The sequence below is a fragment of the Rosa chinensis genome, chromosome 7 (assembly GCF_002994745.2).
Source record: "Rosa chinensis cultivar Old Blush chromosome 7, RchiOBHm-V2, whole genome shotgun sequence".
NCBI lineage: Eukaryota > Viridiplantae > Streptophyta > Magnoliopsida > Rosales > Rosaceae > Rosa > Rosa chinensis.
The window spans coordinates 50889673-50905599 of NC_037094.1; the positions used below are offsets into that span (position 1 = coordinate 50889673).

The following is a 15927-nucleotide window of genomic DNA, read 5'->3' on the forward strand; positions in this document are numbered from 1 at the left end:
AAGTTGGTTTGGTTTTGGTAAATACCGAATCTACCGATTATCTAAATATTATATTTATATACTACAGTTTTCAATACACATACATGTATATTAAGAAATAAACATAAAAACTTTTATAATAGTATGAACATTACTACATATACTACATTAATAGTATATATATTTTAAGTAACCTAGTCAACGATGGTTAAATAACCTAGTGTTATTGAAAATTGCTAAAACTTGATGTCATATATACAAAAGAAAGCTATAATTAGTAGATGAATACAAAGTTTATGACTATAAAATTCAAAAACCTAGTTTTGTTCATTCTAATTTATATTATAAAGAATTAATTGTTCTAAAGTTTGTAATACCGAAAACTGAAATACCGAATTTGGTAGAAATAATTAACAACCAAAAATTTTGGTTGGTAATTGGTAGCTCAGTTTTGGAACTGAAAGCTTTGGTTTTGAAGTTGGTAATACCTATAACTGATTCGAACCGACCGAGTGACAGCCCTAGGAAAAACAGAGCAGGAAGAAGAAGTGAAGAACAGAGGAGATCGATAGAGCCTGAGATTCATACCTTGTTTCAATCGATAAGTCCATAACCTCCATCGAAACACTAGAGTAGACTGAGGCAGTGAGGCTGTGACTGTGACTCTGTGAGCTGCTGTGGGAGTTGGGAGCAGACGAATACACGAGACTTCTCAATATAATTTTTTTGTTTTTTTTCTTTGGGCTGGAGGTAGAGATATATATATACCTAAGGGTTTTTAGCCCAAAATGTTGTCTAGGCTTGAGCCCATACAACCTACCACGTCCTTCCGCCACTGGTGACTGTGTGAGTGTGACTATCATACTCCAAAGAAAAATGGTAATTTAATTAAAATAAAACTTTATCTTAATGAAGTAGAGATCAATATATAAAAAATCTTATATATTAAGTCAATTCCTCTTAATATAATTAAATTTTTGAAACGCCAATAATACCCTTTTTTAATAGTTCATCGGAAAAAAAAATGCAATTCACACTCATGAATCATAGTAGTGAATAGTTACTCAATTTCCGAAAAACTTTTTATTCCAATGTTTGGTAATATAATAAAGTTATTCGGAAAATTGTTAAAAAGTTTATAATTAATGTAATAAAATAATGTATTGTAAGTAATAAATGAAAAGAAAAAATAAGGAAAAACGATTAATTTAGACTTTGGAAGGTACCAATTTGCCCCTTATTTTCCCTTCATTAAGGAAAATATTACCTTTCCTTTTGTATCCCAAACGCAAGAAATGAACAACTTTCATTTCCTGATGCTTACTTTCCACAAACCATACATGACCCTGAGACAAAGTTTGGATTGAATTTTGGAGTTTGGTCAACAAATGAACTCTAAAAAGTCTACTCTTCATTTCTCCAATAAGGACATGTGTTTAGAAACTGATATGTCCAATATATTGACCATTCAACATATAACATAGTAGTATTTTGGTAATGCCAGTGATTTTTTTTTTTTTTTTGATAAGTTGGTAATGCCAAAGATTAAATTTTGAAAATTCAAAACACACATTTTGTGTAAATTATAGACCTGGCATATGGGTTGTAACCCAGCAACCCGCAAGAAACTTGCACGGTAACCAGTTAAAACCCGCTAGTTTGCCAGGCCTACATTTTGATTGAAGAGCCAATACCCTTTTTAGAAGATGAATTTGTAAACCATTTGTTTGTGCACTGTACTTATGCTCGTGACCTTTGGTTTTCGTTTAATGACCACATTAATCCTATTCATGTACTTTTGTGTTTATATTGTACTAGCCCTGTTATAAATGTAAGATTTTGCAAAATACAAGTAGACCAACAATCCTACTGCACTGAGTGCTGCAAGTAACCAGTAAAAGTAATCAAGATGTGCAAGATTCAGGTTATCGGAAAACCAGCTAGTGTGGCCTGCCCAACTGGTTGCTTCCTCAATAATAGAGATAAGAAAGCTGCTCAGAAAACTTCCCACACCAAATATACTGAGGTAGAGGGCAAGTCCTACGCTTCTTAATTCATTTGGTACCTGATCGTAGAAGAACTCTTGTAGACCAACCATGGTGAAAGCATCGGCTAGCCCATACAAGAAGTACTGAGGAACTAACCACCAAATACTCATTGGAATTGTGGCACTTGGCAGATCAACCAGATCATAATCTTTCGCAGTTTGGAGCCTTTTTATCTCAACTAAAGCTGCAACAACCATAGAAATGATAGAGAAAAACATCCCAGTTCCGATTCTTTGTAGCATTGTAATGCCAGAGGGTTCTCTAGTGAAAGCTCTTGCCATTGGAACAAAAATGCGGTCATACATGGGTATGACTATCATTATGGCAAGGCTGATAAATGACTGAAGTGAAGCAGCTGGTATGTCGAAACCAGGGACAATAGTTCTGTCCATGGTGGCACCTTGCTTGGTGAAGAAAGTAGTGCACTGTGCAAATACAATAGCATATGCCAAGCATGTAGCCCATATTGGAAACAGCCTAAGAACAGCCTTTGCTTCCTCAACCTCAGCGATGGTACACACCTTCCCGTTTTTCTTCAAATCATCTGGTGCAAGCAAGGCTTTGTTGAGGAACCTGCAAAATTAAAAGAAAAAGAACTTAAAAGAAGCTTCAAAAGAGCTTTGGTCGAGTATTTAAACTTATGAGATCAATTACAGTTTCCTATTGTCAGCAACATGAAGAACAAAGATTTACATTATAAGGGAAATGTACTAAAGTGGAGTGAATAACTTTAGTACAGCAAATTACATATAAGAGTTTCTTTAGTTGGAATGACGGCTTTTTCAATAAACAAAGTCACTTTACAAGACATAACCCGAAGTTCCATTAAATGGCGAAGTCCAATAGCCTCATAAATATATATACATATATATATATATATATATATATATATATATATATATATCAGATCCTATCCAGAGCGGAGCTCCGCTTTGAAAATTAACGTGTGAAGTTCGAGTTTTGGGTCACTTTTCAGTCGCATATCCACATCTCGACCGTTCAGTTTTTAGGTACTAGTATATAGATCGTCTCTGCAAATTTTCAGCCAAAATGATGATCGTTAAGGCATTGATAACTGCCTTAAAGCTAGTACGGTTCAAGTTGACAGATTCAGTCCGTCCATTGGTTTAAGCGAGTTAGATACCTTAACAATCATCAATTTGGTTGAAAATTTGCAGAGATGATCTATACACTAGTACCTAAAAACTAAACGGTCGAGATGTGGATATGCGACCGAAAAGTGACCCAAAACTCTAACTTCACACGTTAATTTCAAAGCAGAGCTCCGCTCTGGATCGGATCTGTATATATATATATATATATATATATATATATATATATATATATATATATATATATATATATATATATAACTGATGCACTGAAACGAAATAGTTCTTGCTGAACCAACTAAAACCACAATAACTGCAGCACCGGTTTGAAAAGTGCATTTATAAATTCCAAATTGACCTTGTTACACAACAACGAATACACATAGCTGTATAAATGCCAGATTCTTCACTCAGTGTACCTCAATCCGAACTATTATATGCCTGAGTATGAACTAATTGGGATACATCAGACCCAAAACAAAAACAAAAAACAAAAAAAATGGGATTCATATATATAATAAGAAGGAATATGACAATCTCTGTTACATGCTATGTAAAACTGATAGGGACAGGAGCCAAATGCGAGATATAAACACTTGAAAAGAACCTTCATCTATCAAATACTTTTAAAGTCAGTACTCAGAAAAGTCAAGCAAATCAAACCCTTTTATCTAAAGCGATTTTACTCTATATTTGGCTTCATATGAATCTTTCTCTTTGTCCTATTTTACTCCCCATTCTGTTTAATCTAAAGCTATACAGATAAGATGCTTACTTGAATTGTTTAGAACTTTGATCAGGCAAGGTTCCACGGGATTCTTCTTCAGAAGCTATTGCTGAAGAACTAGTTCGCCGGTTCCTTAATGCAGCAAAAAAAACCTTGCCGATTCTCACAAATGGGCTTTCCTCCTCCCCCTTGATGCTATACCGGTATGTTCTAGTTCCACTGACAAAAATAATCAGTGCAAGGACCATCAGAACACATGGAATTCCAAAACCCAGACCCCAGCTTAGATTGTCCTGTATGTAGGCCAATACCAAGACTGTGATTAGTGAGCCTGTACACATGCCAAAGTACCACCAATTGAAGAATGAGCTTTTCGCTTTGCACTCCTCTGGATCTTGTCCATCAAACTGATCTGCCCCAAAAGCCTGAACACAGGGCTTGTGTCCACCTTGCGCAACAGCTACTAGATATAGAGAGAAGAAGAATAACAATATTTGAAGCTCAGAAGAAGTAAGCAAGGCCGACACAGTCAACAAGCTGAGTCCCTGTTCCAATTCAGGTCAAGAACAATAATGTTCAAACATAGCAAGATGTAGAAAACAATACTAAAACTGGCACTCATAATCATTTGTAACATGCTCCTTCCATCAGAAGGTAAAGTGAAATATAGATAAAATCTGCAGTATTTTTTAGTACACCTGGCAAAACCATGACTCGGTTCATGAGAAGTATACATTAAAAGTAGTTTTGACACAAATACTCTCGTTTTTCAAACTAAACTACTGCGACAAGAATACTCATTTTCTCACTGTCAGCCAGACAACCATAAGTCTGTCGGAATTTAGACAGGACAAGGCAGATGGTTGAACCTCATAGTCCTAGGTGAGGAAAACTAAAGTTTCCTGGTACACAAAACTGAGGATGCAACTCATCTTGATGTGGCAGCTTTAGAGTTCCTACAAGCACCGAAGACTGGTATAGTTAGAGACCTCCTGTTTTCCCAACCAAGGCAATGGTTACAAAACCACCATAAGCATCATCAACTACTAAAGTTATGCCTTGGAAGGGAAAAGGTCTACCAAAGCACAAAGATTCATATACATCTCATCCTGGGTTTTTTGTAATTGCATGACGAGGAATACTGGTTATGTTTGTAAATGCTAAAGTGTAAACACAAGGGTATTGTACGTGCTGACAAGTAAGGAATGTCAGTGCTAAATATAGTGTGAAGACTCGGGGTACCAAAAAAGGAGGTGCGGTCAGGCACGACCATTCCACCTTTCGAAATGCTGATGGTAGGAGAAACACAAGCAGTCACCAGCAACAGCATAGAGTTTCCCCTGCAGCTCCACTAACTCAGCTCAGCTTTCCCTCCTAAGAAGCTGGTAATAGGTTCACGTCAAGTAGTGCATGTATCCCTTAAATTCTAAAATGATGTATATATGATGGAAATGGAGACAACATCTCGATCATTCTGACATCGTGTAACACCCAGATACATGCAAATAACATTACTTCAACTAAGTTCCATTTTTCGGATTTCGGAGTTCTCTTCTCATCCATGACAAAGCAGCTAGTTGCTAGGCTAGTGTTCTTAACAAGGATCGCATTGCTTTTCAATACAAGAACGTTTCCAGGAATCCAGGTGCATGGAAAAAAAAAAAAAACGCATGCTACAGATCCAGATCACAGGTCAACAGATTATCCAGATCCAGATAAAATAAGTCAAAAGAAACAATAGAGAGGAAAAAAGAAACAAAAATAAAGTATCGGAGGAAAGGGACGGACCAAAATGTAGAGGAGAGAAGCAGCAATAATGGTGCGGTAGCGTCCGAGAAAAGAATCCGCCACGAACGCTCCCAATAGAGGAAGCAACGACGCCGTTCCGAACCATATGTTCACATTCTCCGCCGCCGCCGCCGTCGACTGTCCCAACGGCCCCGTCAGAAACGTTATCAGATTCGAGCTTATTCCATAGTAGGCAGACCTCTCCGCAACTTCCACTCCTAATTCAAATTCACTACTATGATTCAGAATGTAATTGAGTGAAAAGAAAGTGATTCAGTGCGGCGTTACCTATTATGAACGATGCGGAAAGCCAACCGCCTGAGGTGGATCTGAGGACCGGATGCCCTTTGCAGTCAACGGCGCCGTCTACGACGTCGTCTAGGAGTGGAGTTCGGGTCTCCGGAGATTCTTCGAGAGATGTAGCCATTACCGGTGGTTGGGTCGAGAAGAGGGAGATATTCCGTATCCAAGTCCAACCTTTTCATGCTCTCCCTTCTACGTTATAGAGTTGAATCTTCACTAATTTCGTTTTCTTCATGACGTCTCGCTTTTGAAGTGACTGGTATCTCCGCTGGATATTTCTTTTGGCTCGTATCAAATTTAAATCTGATATGTGACATGGCAATCTTCATTTTTATGTTAATCTTACTCCAATTAATATGTTAAAATTATTTGTTATTTTAATATATTCAATTCAATTTTTTTTTTTGGCTTGTAGAATTAATTTTTTTATCACAATAAAATTACAAATATATTGGACATCCTCATCTCTATCTCTACTTATTCGGTTTCTTTCAGCATCTTCTCTCTTTTATTTCTCTTCGTAATCAAGTGGCACCCAACTACCCATTAATCAACTTTTTTTCTATAATCAAATGTTGAGATTTTCTCCCTGTAACATACCACCCACCATCTTCAAATCAATAAGACAAAAATTTATCCTCTCGCCGTTTTGTTTCCATCTTCTTTCATTAGAAAGTGGGCAAAGGCTTAGAACCCAGTAATATAGAAAGAAAATAAGATCAGATCAGATCTAGAAAGGAAATAAGAACTGATATATGATTTTCTGCATAATTGGGTAAATAGAGAGACAAGAAGGATTAATGAATGAGTTGCTTTGGTTTGGGTAAGATGAAAGAGAGAGAGTTTTGGTTTGTTTGTTATTCTCTTCTGATTTTATAGTCGAAATCAAACTCATCCATGGTGAGAAAAAGCTACTTGTGGTGAGGTTGGGGACATAGAGGTTTTGGTATATTCATGATGAGAAGGAGCTATTCGTGGTGAGAAGAGATCTAGGTAGGAATATGAAGGTTTTGGTCTGGGTAGGAAGAACAATAGAGGAGAAGAAAAGAGAGAGAAGGAAAGAGGAAAAAGGAGAGAGAAATAATAAAAAAAATAAAAGACATGTGAGTTTGCCTATGTCAAATTTTACAGATGGAAGTGAAGATGTTATTTCCACGTCAGATTAGACATATGAGTTGGGGTGATATTAGAGGTCTGTTGTTGTCGTTGGGCATTTCAGGTGGCAAATGAGCACTCCGTTAGAGCTGGTCTAAAGTAGTAACTCAATTTTTTTTTTATTATTATTCAAGTAAATAACAACTCAGTTCACTTTTCAATTTTGATTTTTCAGTAAAAGTTTTGAAAAAGAGAAAAAAGCGTAGATCATACTCTCCATTACACTCAACAATGTTTTTTTTTGTAATATCTTAATTTTGTCTTTATGTAAGACTTTCAATTGAATAAGAAAAAAATGAGTGTGAATTGCAAATTAATATGTGTCACATTCATTTTTCAAAGAAAAATGGTAATTTAATTAAAGTGAAACTTCATTTTAATTAAGTAGAGATCAATATATGAAAAATGGTTACTTAGGGGGGTGTATTGTATATGGAATTAGTGGAACTTTTAAAGAAATCTATGGAATTTAAAAGTCTGGGTGTATTCAATATAGACTTTTAACAGTCCATGAAAGTCTTGAGGTATTCAATTAGGATTTTTAAAGACTTCATGAATTCCACCAAAATCTAGGGGTATTCAATTAGGACTTTTAAAAATGAATAAAAGTACAGAGGTATTCAAAATATCATTCATACTTATAGAATTAGAAAATCATTGATAATCATGGACTTTGTAGTGTTAACTATACATACCAAACTCCAATAATTTTCCAGCCTCCAGGCCAAAGATTTCAAAAAGTCTATCAAAGTTTCCTCTTCAAAAAAAAAAAAAAAAGGTCTATCAAAGTTCTTCTCTCTACGCACGAAGAAGTTTGTCCTTCATCATCCCTCTTTCTTAATTTTTTGTCTTTTCTCTAATCTTTTATGATATCAACCTTTTTGATACCCAACATGTTCATTGTAGTTGTTGAATGTGATTTTTGTTTTGTTTTGTTTTTTTTTTCAATTGTGATACTTTGAACCCTAATAGCAATAAAAATGATTTATGGAACCCTAAAACTCAAATATTGTGGTCTAACCCTAAGACCTTGAACCATACTAAATTTTATTTTATTAATTAATTATTCTCATTAATTTGAATTTATATTATGGTTCAAAAAAATGTTGAACAATTGAATTTCAATTGATTGACTATAGATCAAGACATTGACCGATATTGCTACAATATATGTTAATCAGCGAAAACAAAAATTGATGAGAATAATTAACCATAAACATCAAGTGATCTATATTATATATTTATGTTGTTGGGAAATTAGGAATGAGAACAAACTCGCTAGACAGACTAACAATTATTTATTTGAGTCAATTTCTATTAGAAGATACTGGAGCATTGAAGAGACAACAAGTAATTATTTTGTTTTGTGTTTGGGCTGCATTTGCTTTAATTTTTTTTTATTTTATATTTTATATTTTGTACATCCTAGGAAATCTGTAGAAGTCATTCATAATAAAGTATATAGATTTTCATGAATCAATAAAAGTCCGTTGCTAAAATCAATGGTTTTAAGAAATCCATAACAGTCTATCAACTTTTTAAAGAGTCTGTGGACTTTTCAAAAAGTCTGTCATTTAAAAAAAGTCTGCACAAATCCAAATACAATACACCCCCCTTAATTGATTAAAAGTTCATTAGTATCTACATTATCTATCTAACACATAGGCTTTGTTAGGTGGAGTGGATGTGAAAATACTCAAATATCCTCACACCATAGATTATATTAAATTAATGTTTAATAAATAAGGATATGTTCAAGTAAATCTAGAATATGTGTCTGACCCAAACTCGAGGTTACTTGCTCTAGTTGAAATAGAGTTTATATTAGAGATAATCTCAGAGAATCTTAGTAGATATCCAATCAATGTACGATTATGTTTCCTTGTACACTCTATCTTTATGCTTGTAATTCTCTATATAAAGAGACCCCTATTATTAATGAAAGCACAACTTAATTCTCTCCCAATTTCAGTTTTCCTAAAACACATTTTAGCACGAATCCCTAACCCTGAAACCCTTAAATCGTAGCCTTCAAACTCTAGCAACCACTGGCCTCCACCTTGAAACTCTCGATCGTAGGAACTCAGAACTGGAGGCGGAACCATCGAACCCATCCGGAAAAGTACTGAATCGACCCCCTTGAAGAGAAAACAAATCCCTGACTGATTTGAACCCCTCCAGACAGTATACCGTCATATTTGGCCACCATTAGCGCCTCGACTCCAGAATACGGGAACCGAAAACTAGGCTCTAACAACCTACCGGAAAGCTACTAGACCGGCTTGCTGAAGCTGGTAAACTCTTCAACTGTCAGATTACTAAAAAAAAAAAAAGAGAGAGAGAGAGAGAGAGAGAATAAGATGCAGCCCAGAAGACAATGCACGGCCTAGAGAAATAAAAGGGGAGGAAGCCCATGCTTGCAGAAGACAAGGCCCAGAAAAAAAGAGAACAAGATGCTGCCAAAAAATTAAAAGAGAGAGAGAGAGAGAGAGAGAGAGAGAGAGAGGGGTGGCTGCGGTTTGTCGAGAGAGAGAGGATAGATGGGCAAGTGGCTGTAGCAGCATAACTAATTGATTATGTTTGAACTTTGAACATGTTAGGTGGCACGTTTCCTATACTAATTATATAAATATTCAATCAAGTTGTTGGAGAATGGAGAATGGTCATGTTTGTGGGGGAACTTGGAATAAAATATAATTCTATAGAATATCTTATTATTTATAAGTTATAATAAGTATTCATATTAGGCTATATATACTTGATATATACTCTTATATATATATTATATAAAAATAAATAAAAATTTTAAAAATACAAAACCGCCTAGGAAGCAGCCCACAAAGAAGGAAAAAAAAGAAGGCGTGGGCCCAGAAGAGAAGAAAAGAAAACGGAGGTCAATCTTCAGTGGGTTTGGGCTGAAGTAAAAAAAAAAAACAAGGGAGAATCAAGCCTAGGTTGGAATTAAAGAAAAAAAAAGGCTAAAGAAATAAAGGAAGGGGCAGCCCACCAACAAAACAATTTCTGCAAACCACCGCCAAGCTCCAGCCACTTCCGGCGACTAAATTTCGACAAATTTTTTGACACTTTTTAAGGTATGTTTTAAAGATTTTTTTAGTTCCTAGTTTTGAAAAATTTTATTGTTTTTCTCAGGGACTTGCAACCTCCTTGCTTCTACCCCCCTTTCTTCTTCATAGGGGAGACTAAAACCCAAACTGTGGGGGTTCGTGCTCACTCCAAGCTTGGAGCTTGTAGTGTCTTCCAAACTTAGAGTTTGTTGAGAAGTTATGATCGACCATAAACACATAATTGTTTCGATCTAATCCAATACCTCTTGGAATTAGATTTCTTGGAAGCGACTACGCTCAGAAATCCCTAATTTCTTGGAAGCGATTAGGCTCGAAAATTCATAATTTCTTGCGACCGACTATGCTTAGAAATTTTATATGTTTTCGTGGTAGCATTTTTCCCTCCGAAACTAACCTTTTTCTTGTTCTCTTTCAGGATGAGTAACCTGAACAGTGGACTTTGCTCCATTGGGAACAAGTGGCTTTGGATATCACAATTGGGTTCGTGATGTCCGCCAGCATCTCAAGGTAGATGGAATCCTAGATACTATTCTCGAGCTTGCACAGGACGTGCTAACTGTTGAGCAAGTTCAAGCTTTGGAAGCAAAATAGAGCAGACTTGGAGGCAAATAAAGCAAAATTTCTGAGCGTAGTTCTTAACCATTAAGAAACAATGATGTACTCCGTTGGCTTATAAATAAAATTTCGAGTTCTTATCATTATGACTCTATTTTGAGCATATCACTTTGTGACTACGATGGCTGGGCTATCAGGATTAGTTCAAGGACATGGAATAGCTCAAATTTCGCTTGCCAAATGGCACCTTGATTATTGTCACAGAAACTCTCTACGCTTCTAAGGCAAATCAACTATATTGAGCCATTTGAGCCAACGGATTCCATGTGAAAACGCATGTAGAGAACAAAAAAAGAGTTCCTTTACAATACCTCTAATGATTGCAAACAAATGCTCATCTTAGAGAAGTTTATGTATCTCTCTAGTGGACTATGTGTCACTATTAGAGCTATTAAATCCAACAAAGTTATGAGAGAAGATCTCTTAGATTTAGACACATATTGGCTTTCTCACGATAGGATAGGTCATCCTAGTCATGATATGATGATTCTTCTCCTAAAGACTTCATGCGGACATTCATTCATTCAAGTGAAATGAAGCAAGAATCAAAGATTGATTCCCAGACTTAGTGTGACCGCTGCTGCAGTCACCTTTAGCTCCTCCGTCGTCCACCGTTGCCCTAGGGCCTCCTCTGTCCCTTTTAACAATGCCATAGATGGCGTCACACATGGCCATGATGCCATGAATGTAAATTCTCATGGCCATGGTGCCATGAATGCCACTTCCCATGGTTCCAATGCCATGATGGGTGATATAGTCACTAATTTTGCTTCGAATAGCGCTTCAGACTCTCAGGCCCAACCAAAATCCCTATTGGTTGCTTCTAAGGCCCCTCACTCATTTTGTAAAGCCTGTTCCTTAGGAAAATTAGGACTGAGACCGTCCTATGCAAAGGATATGAAAATACTCATTCTATTCTTACATAAAATCTGTGGGGATTCTGTGAACTGATTCAACCAACTTGCGGACGTTTAAATATTTCATGATGTTGGTTGACATGCAAATACGCTGGTCATGTGTTGTGTCATTGTCTACATGTCATGCTGCTTATACTACACTTCTAGCACATATCATATGACAACGGGCTCACTCCCCGGATTATCCTATTAAGTCAATTGGGTTTGACAATGCTAGAGAGTTTACATCAAAGATTTTCGATGGTTATTGCATATCACTGGGAATGATGTTGGACATCATATTCCCATGTATACACCCAAATGGTCTCGTGAAAACGACTACAATGGTAGCTTGAAAATTGGTAATGCGCACTAATCTCCCTATATACGCTTAGGGTTATGCAATATCATATGCAGCCATGCCAATTCGTCTACGACCCATAACCACTCAATCTATCTCTGCGTTACAGCTAGTGACTGGATACAAGTATCTCGTACTTACGCATATTTGAGTAAGCCATTTAAGTGCCAATTGAGAATCATGATGGGTCATCACCGACGAATACGCAACTATGTTGGATTTGAGACTAACAATCGTCCCCCAATTAGTGCCCTTGTAGAAACTACGTCAGAAATTTCTGAGCGTAGTACATCATTGTTTGGGCTCTTCGTCATCATCCTTTGGACGAAGAGGATGATAATCAAGGTGCCATTGGACAAGCGAAATTTGGGCTATTCCATGTCCTTGAACTAATCCTGATGGCCCAGCCATCGTAGTCACAAAGTGATATGCTCAGAATAGAGTCATAATGATAAGAACTCGAAATTTTATTTATAAGCCAACAGAGTACATCATTGTTTCTTAATGGTTAAGAACTACACTCAGAAATTTTGCTTAAGGATGATGGCGAAGATGTGCTAGAGGCAAAGCTACCCTACTTAAGTACAATAGGCGCATTATTATTCTTAGCTCAATGCATAAGACTAGACATCTCATTTGCAGTGAACTTGTTAGCTAGGTATAGCTCTGCGCCAACGCAACACTATTAGATTGGTGTAAAAGATATCTTTCAATAATTGAGATGTATGATTGACACCCATCACACACCAGGAATGCCACTAACACTGACCTGCGTCCTCTATCCCCATCCCAAAAAGACATTAGTGTTTTCAAAGGTTTTGCTGATTTTGGGTACATTTCTGACCCATACAAAGATCACTCCCAAACTGGTTAAGTGTTCACCTTGGGCAAGACCGCGATATCTTGGACATCTACAGAACAGACCTTTGTCGCTATATCTTTGAACCATGCAGAGATGATTGCTCTTCACGAATCATTTGGTGAATGGATTGGATCTATAATTAAGCATGTTCGAAGCAATTGTGGTTTGAAGTTTACCACATATGAGCCTACGAGCATTTATGAGGATAATGCTACTTGCTTTGACCAAAGGTAGCAAGGCTACGTCAAAAGTGGCAACACTAAGCATAATCAACAAAAATAGGCTCTCCTTAAGATCAAAGTGAACTAGGTTCAATTTGAGAACAGTGTGGCAGACTTGCTGTGAAGGTCCTTTTTGAATTAAACATCGACTAGGCCAAAATCAACCCAATAATCCGATGATTGGGAGGACTTTGTATGTGATTCAGATCATATGAAAAAAAATAAATAAGGCTTGGCAACATGAAGCATGGTGTGGGAGTTAGAAACACACTGCGGTGAAAGAACTGAACAATTTTTGGATTTGGGATTTCTGGAAATTGGTTTGAATGAGGGTTTGGGAAAATGGCTTAAAGCTAGACTTATGCTTGAAGGCTTGATTTGCTATAGATATTTCTAAGTATTCTAGATTTTGCTCGATTATGTTGGATTGTGACTTTCTCCCCTAAATCTCCATTTATATAGACTATTAGGAACGCACAGTTTATGGGTAAAGCATTTTTTCTTTACTCCACTCACAATTCATGCCTTGAATCCAAGGAAAGAGAAGATTACTTGAAAGATGAAGTTTTCGGAGGAAGAGACAGTCGCTGCAGCAGTAGACAATGATTGCAGCAGAGCAGCTACGTTGATGCAAATCCTAGAATGAGGAAGCTTGGGAATTGTGGGCTCATTGTTTAAGGGAGAAGAGGATATCCCTCTACTTGTCAGAAAGCTTCATCCTCACCAACTAAAAGAAGGAATCATTATTCCTCAGGGACATTGGTTTGATATGTGTATCCAATTGTTGCGGGGGAGAAAACTAGGCTAGAACGAAGTGGAAGAAGGTGTTGGGTTTTTGGGCTTTCTTTCTTTTGGGTTTTAGGTAGTTACAAAAGGTTCAGGCTTTCTTTTCTTTTGGGTTTTGGGTTTTGAGGGAAATGTTGGCTTAAATATTCTCATATTCACCATTTCGTTATTGATTTAAGTCATTGGGCTTGGATTTCGGGTCCAAGACCGAAATCACCAATGACAGTAAATCAATAGATGAGCATTATGTATTTCTATAACCTTCCACATCACATCCACTTCTGCAAGCCCCAAGAGCATAGTTGTGGCTTGGGTCCACATACGTGGCATGACGGTGCAAGAAGATATGTAGCCTTTTGTCTTTCCATATGTGATTTGCATGTGTATTTTCCTATAGGGGTTGAAATGCGCGTACGACATGTCTCGTGTTTTTTTGGGTATCAACATTAGCCCCGTTAATTATGTGGGTCATGCAATGACAATGATATGAGCCATATAATTAAAACAAAGAATTGAAAGCATCAAGATCAAATATTTGAAAGTATTGAATGTGAAAGATAATGCTGGTGTATAGACTTGGGGATGTATAAAGCAATATAAAGATTAGGTTTTATAAGAGATGCTTAAAATGATGCATTTTAAAAGACATATAGTAAGTGAGTATAGGCATAGAAGTAAAATGAATTGAGTATGTGTAGGCCTTGTGAAAAGAAGTCGTGAAAACTTTGAGTAGAAGTGAGACATGTGGAACTTGTAAAGAGTAAAATATATATATATATATATATATATAATGAATAGATTAATTCGGAAATGGGATAGTAATAGAGCATGTGCTTTTAGTATCAAATGTATGGAAAGTTGGCTATAAATATTTGAAGGGTATTTTGCACCAACAGTGTCTGGAGACTTGGGTGACTGACAATATGATACCCGAACTTACAAAGTTATCAAAGTAATACCCAGACTCAATTTTTTGTATCTCCGTCATACCCACAGTCATTTTCCGTCACAGAGCCGTCAAATTTGACCACGTGCAATGCACGTGACTCGTTGACGGAGGGCAAAAAAGACTTTTTCAACTGATATCATCCTAAACTCGATCAAATCCTCAAATTCTTCCAAAATAACAACACTCGGACAAAAAACCTGACCAAACTCATTCCCAAACTTGGATTCAGAAAATGCCTAAAAAATAATGGGGTGCCTTTCGATTCAAGACCAAGGTGAGAAGGAGATGATATGTTTGGCATATCGACCAGAGAATCTGCTTTACAATCTCATCATCAACACCAAAACCAGGTGGGTATGAACACCAAATGGCCAACCCAGATTTCTAAGCCCAAAAATTTCCAGATGGTTACTGAAGCCATCTAGAAGAAAACCAAATGAATAGATCAAAAACTTGAAATCAATCAAAAACACAAAAACAAACATTCAAGATTCAAAGGACAATAAAACAACTAGATTGCAACACTTGAACCCAGAAATTCATCATATTTATGTTCTTGAACCCAGCCAAAAAGCAAAAGAAGAAAATTTCAGCAATTGTTAATTCGTTCATGTTCTGAACCCAGCACCTTCCACCATTTTCTCTCTCAAGAGGTACCTGCAGCGGCCCTTGACTAGGTTGAGGTCACGGTGAAAAACCAACCTTGCACAAATTAGTAAATCGAGCCTTGACAGGGTCTGAATCTCCAGTTCCTAAATTCGAATTGTTGGATGCAGAAACCTTCGGCTTTGTATCTTCCTTATTCAGCACAGCAGGTGGACTCATCTAAACCCTAGCTCAACCAAAAATAAAAAACTCAATCCCAAATCCTTAATTTCTAAGATTCGTCCAAAAAAGAAGCGAAATTTTCAAAACCCAGAACACAAATCTTTATCTCATCTACTCAATTTCTTGATCGAAATTCAAACTCAGGCGCCGTCGATAGCGAGATCGAGGATCGGGTAGTCATGGAGGTTGGATAATGGAATTATAAGAGAGA

The 15927-nt window shown here is 36.8% G+C and overlaps 1 protein-coding gene across 1 annotated transcript; it reads right to left on the reverse strand.

The window, feature by feature from the left end:
* Nucleotides 1-1690: 1690 nt before the first annotated feature.
* On the reverse strand, nucleotides 1691-6231 carry LOC112180235 (protein NRT1/ PTR FAMILY 5.10). The gene is made up of 4 exons (XM_024318756.2): nucleotides 5943-6231; nucleotides 5655-5872; nucleotides 3915-4411; nucleotides 1691-2600 (listed from the first exon to the last, which is right to left on the reverse strand). Exons 1-4 carry the CDS (start codon nucleotides 6079-6081, stop codon nucleotides 1784-1786), a joined length of 1671 nt encoding a protein of 556 aa, XP_024174524.1. The 5' UTR covers nucleotides 6082-6231; the 3' UTR covers nucleotides 1691-1783.
* Between the last annotated feature and the right edge of the window lie 9696 nt (nucleotides 6232-15927).

Bases quoted from the DNA above. Each gene is read 5' to 3' on its own strand.
- LOC112180235 (XM_024318756.2), bottom strand. From the start codon at position 6,081: ATGGCTACATCTCTCGAAGAATCTCCGGAGACCCGAACTCCACTCCTA. The intron at 5,873-5,942 runs GTAACGCCGCAC...AATTTGAATTAG, and splicing joins TTCCGCATCGTTCATAATAG to GAGTGGAAGTTGCGGAGAGG. The intron at 2,601-3,914 runs GTAAGCATCTTA...TTAATTTTGCAG, and splicing joins CAAAGTTCTAAACAATTCAA to GTTCCTCAACAAAGCCTTGC.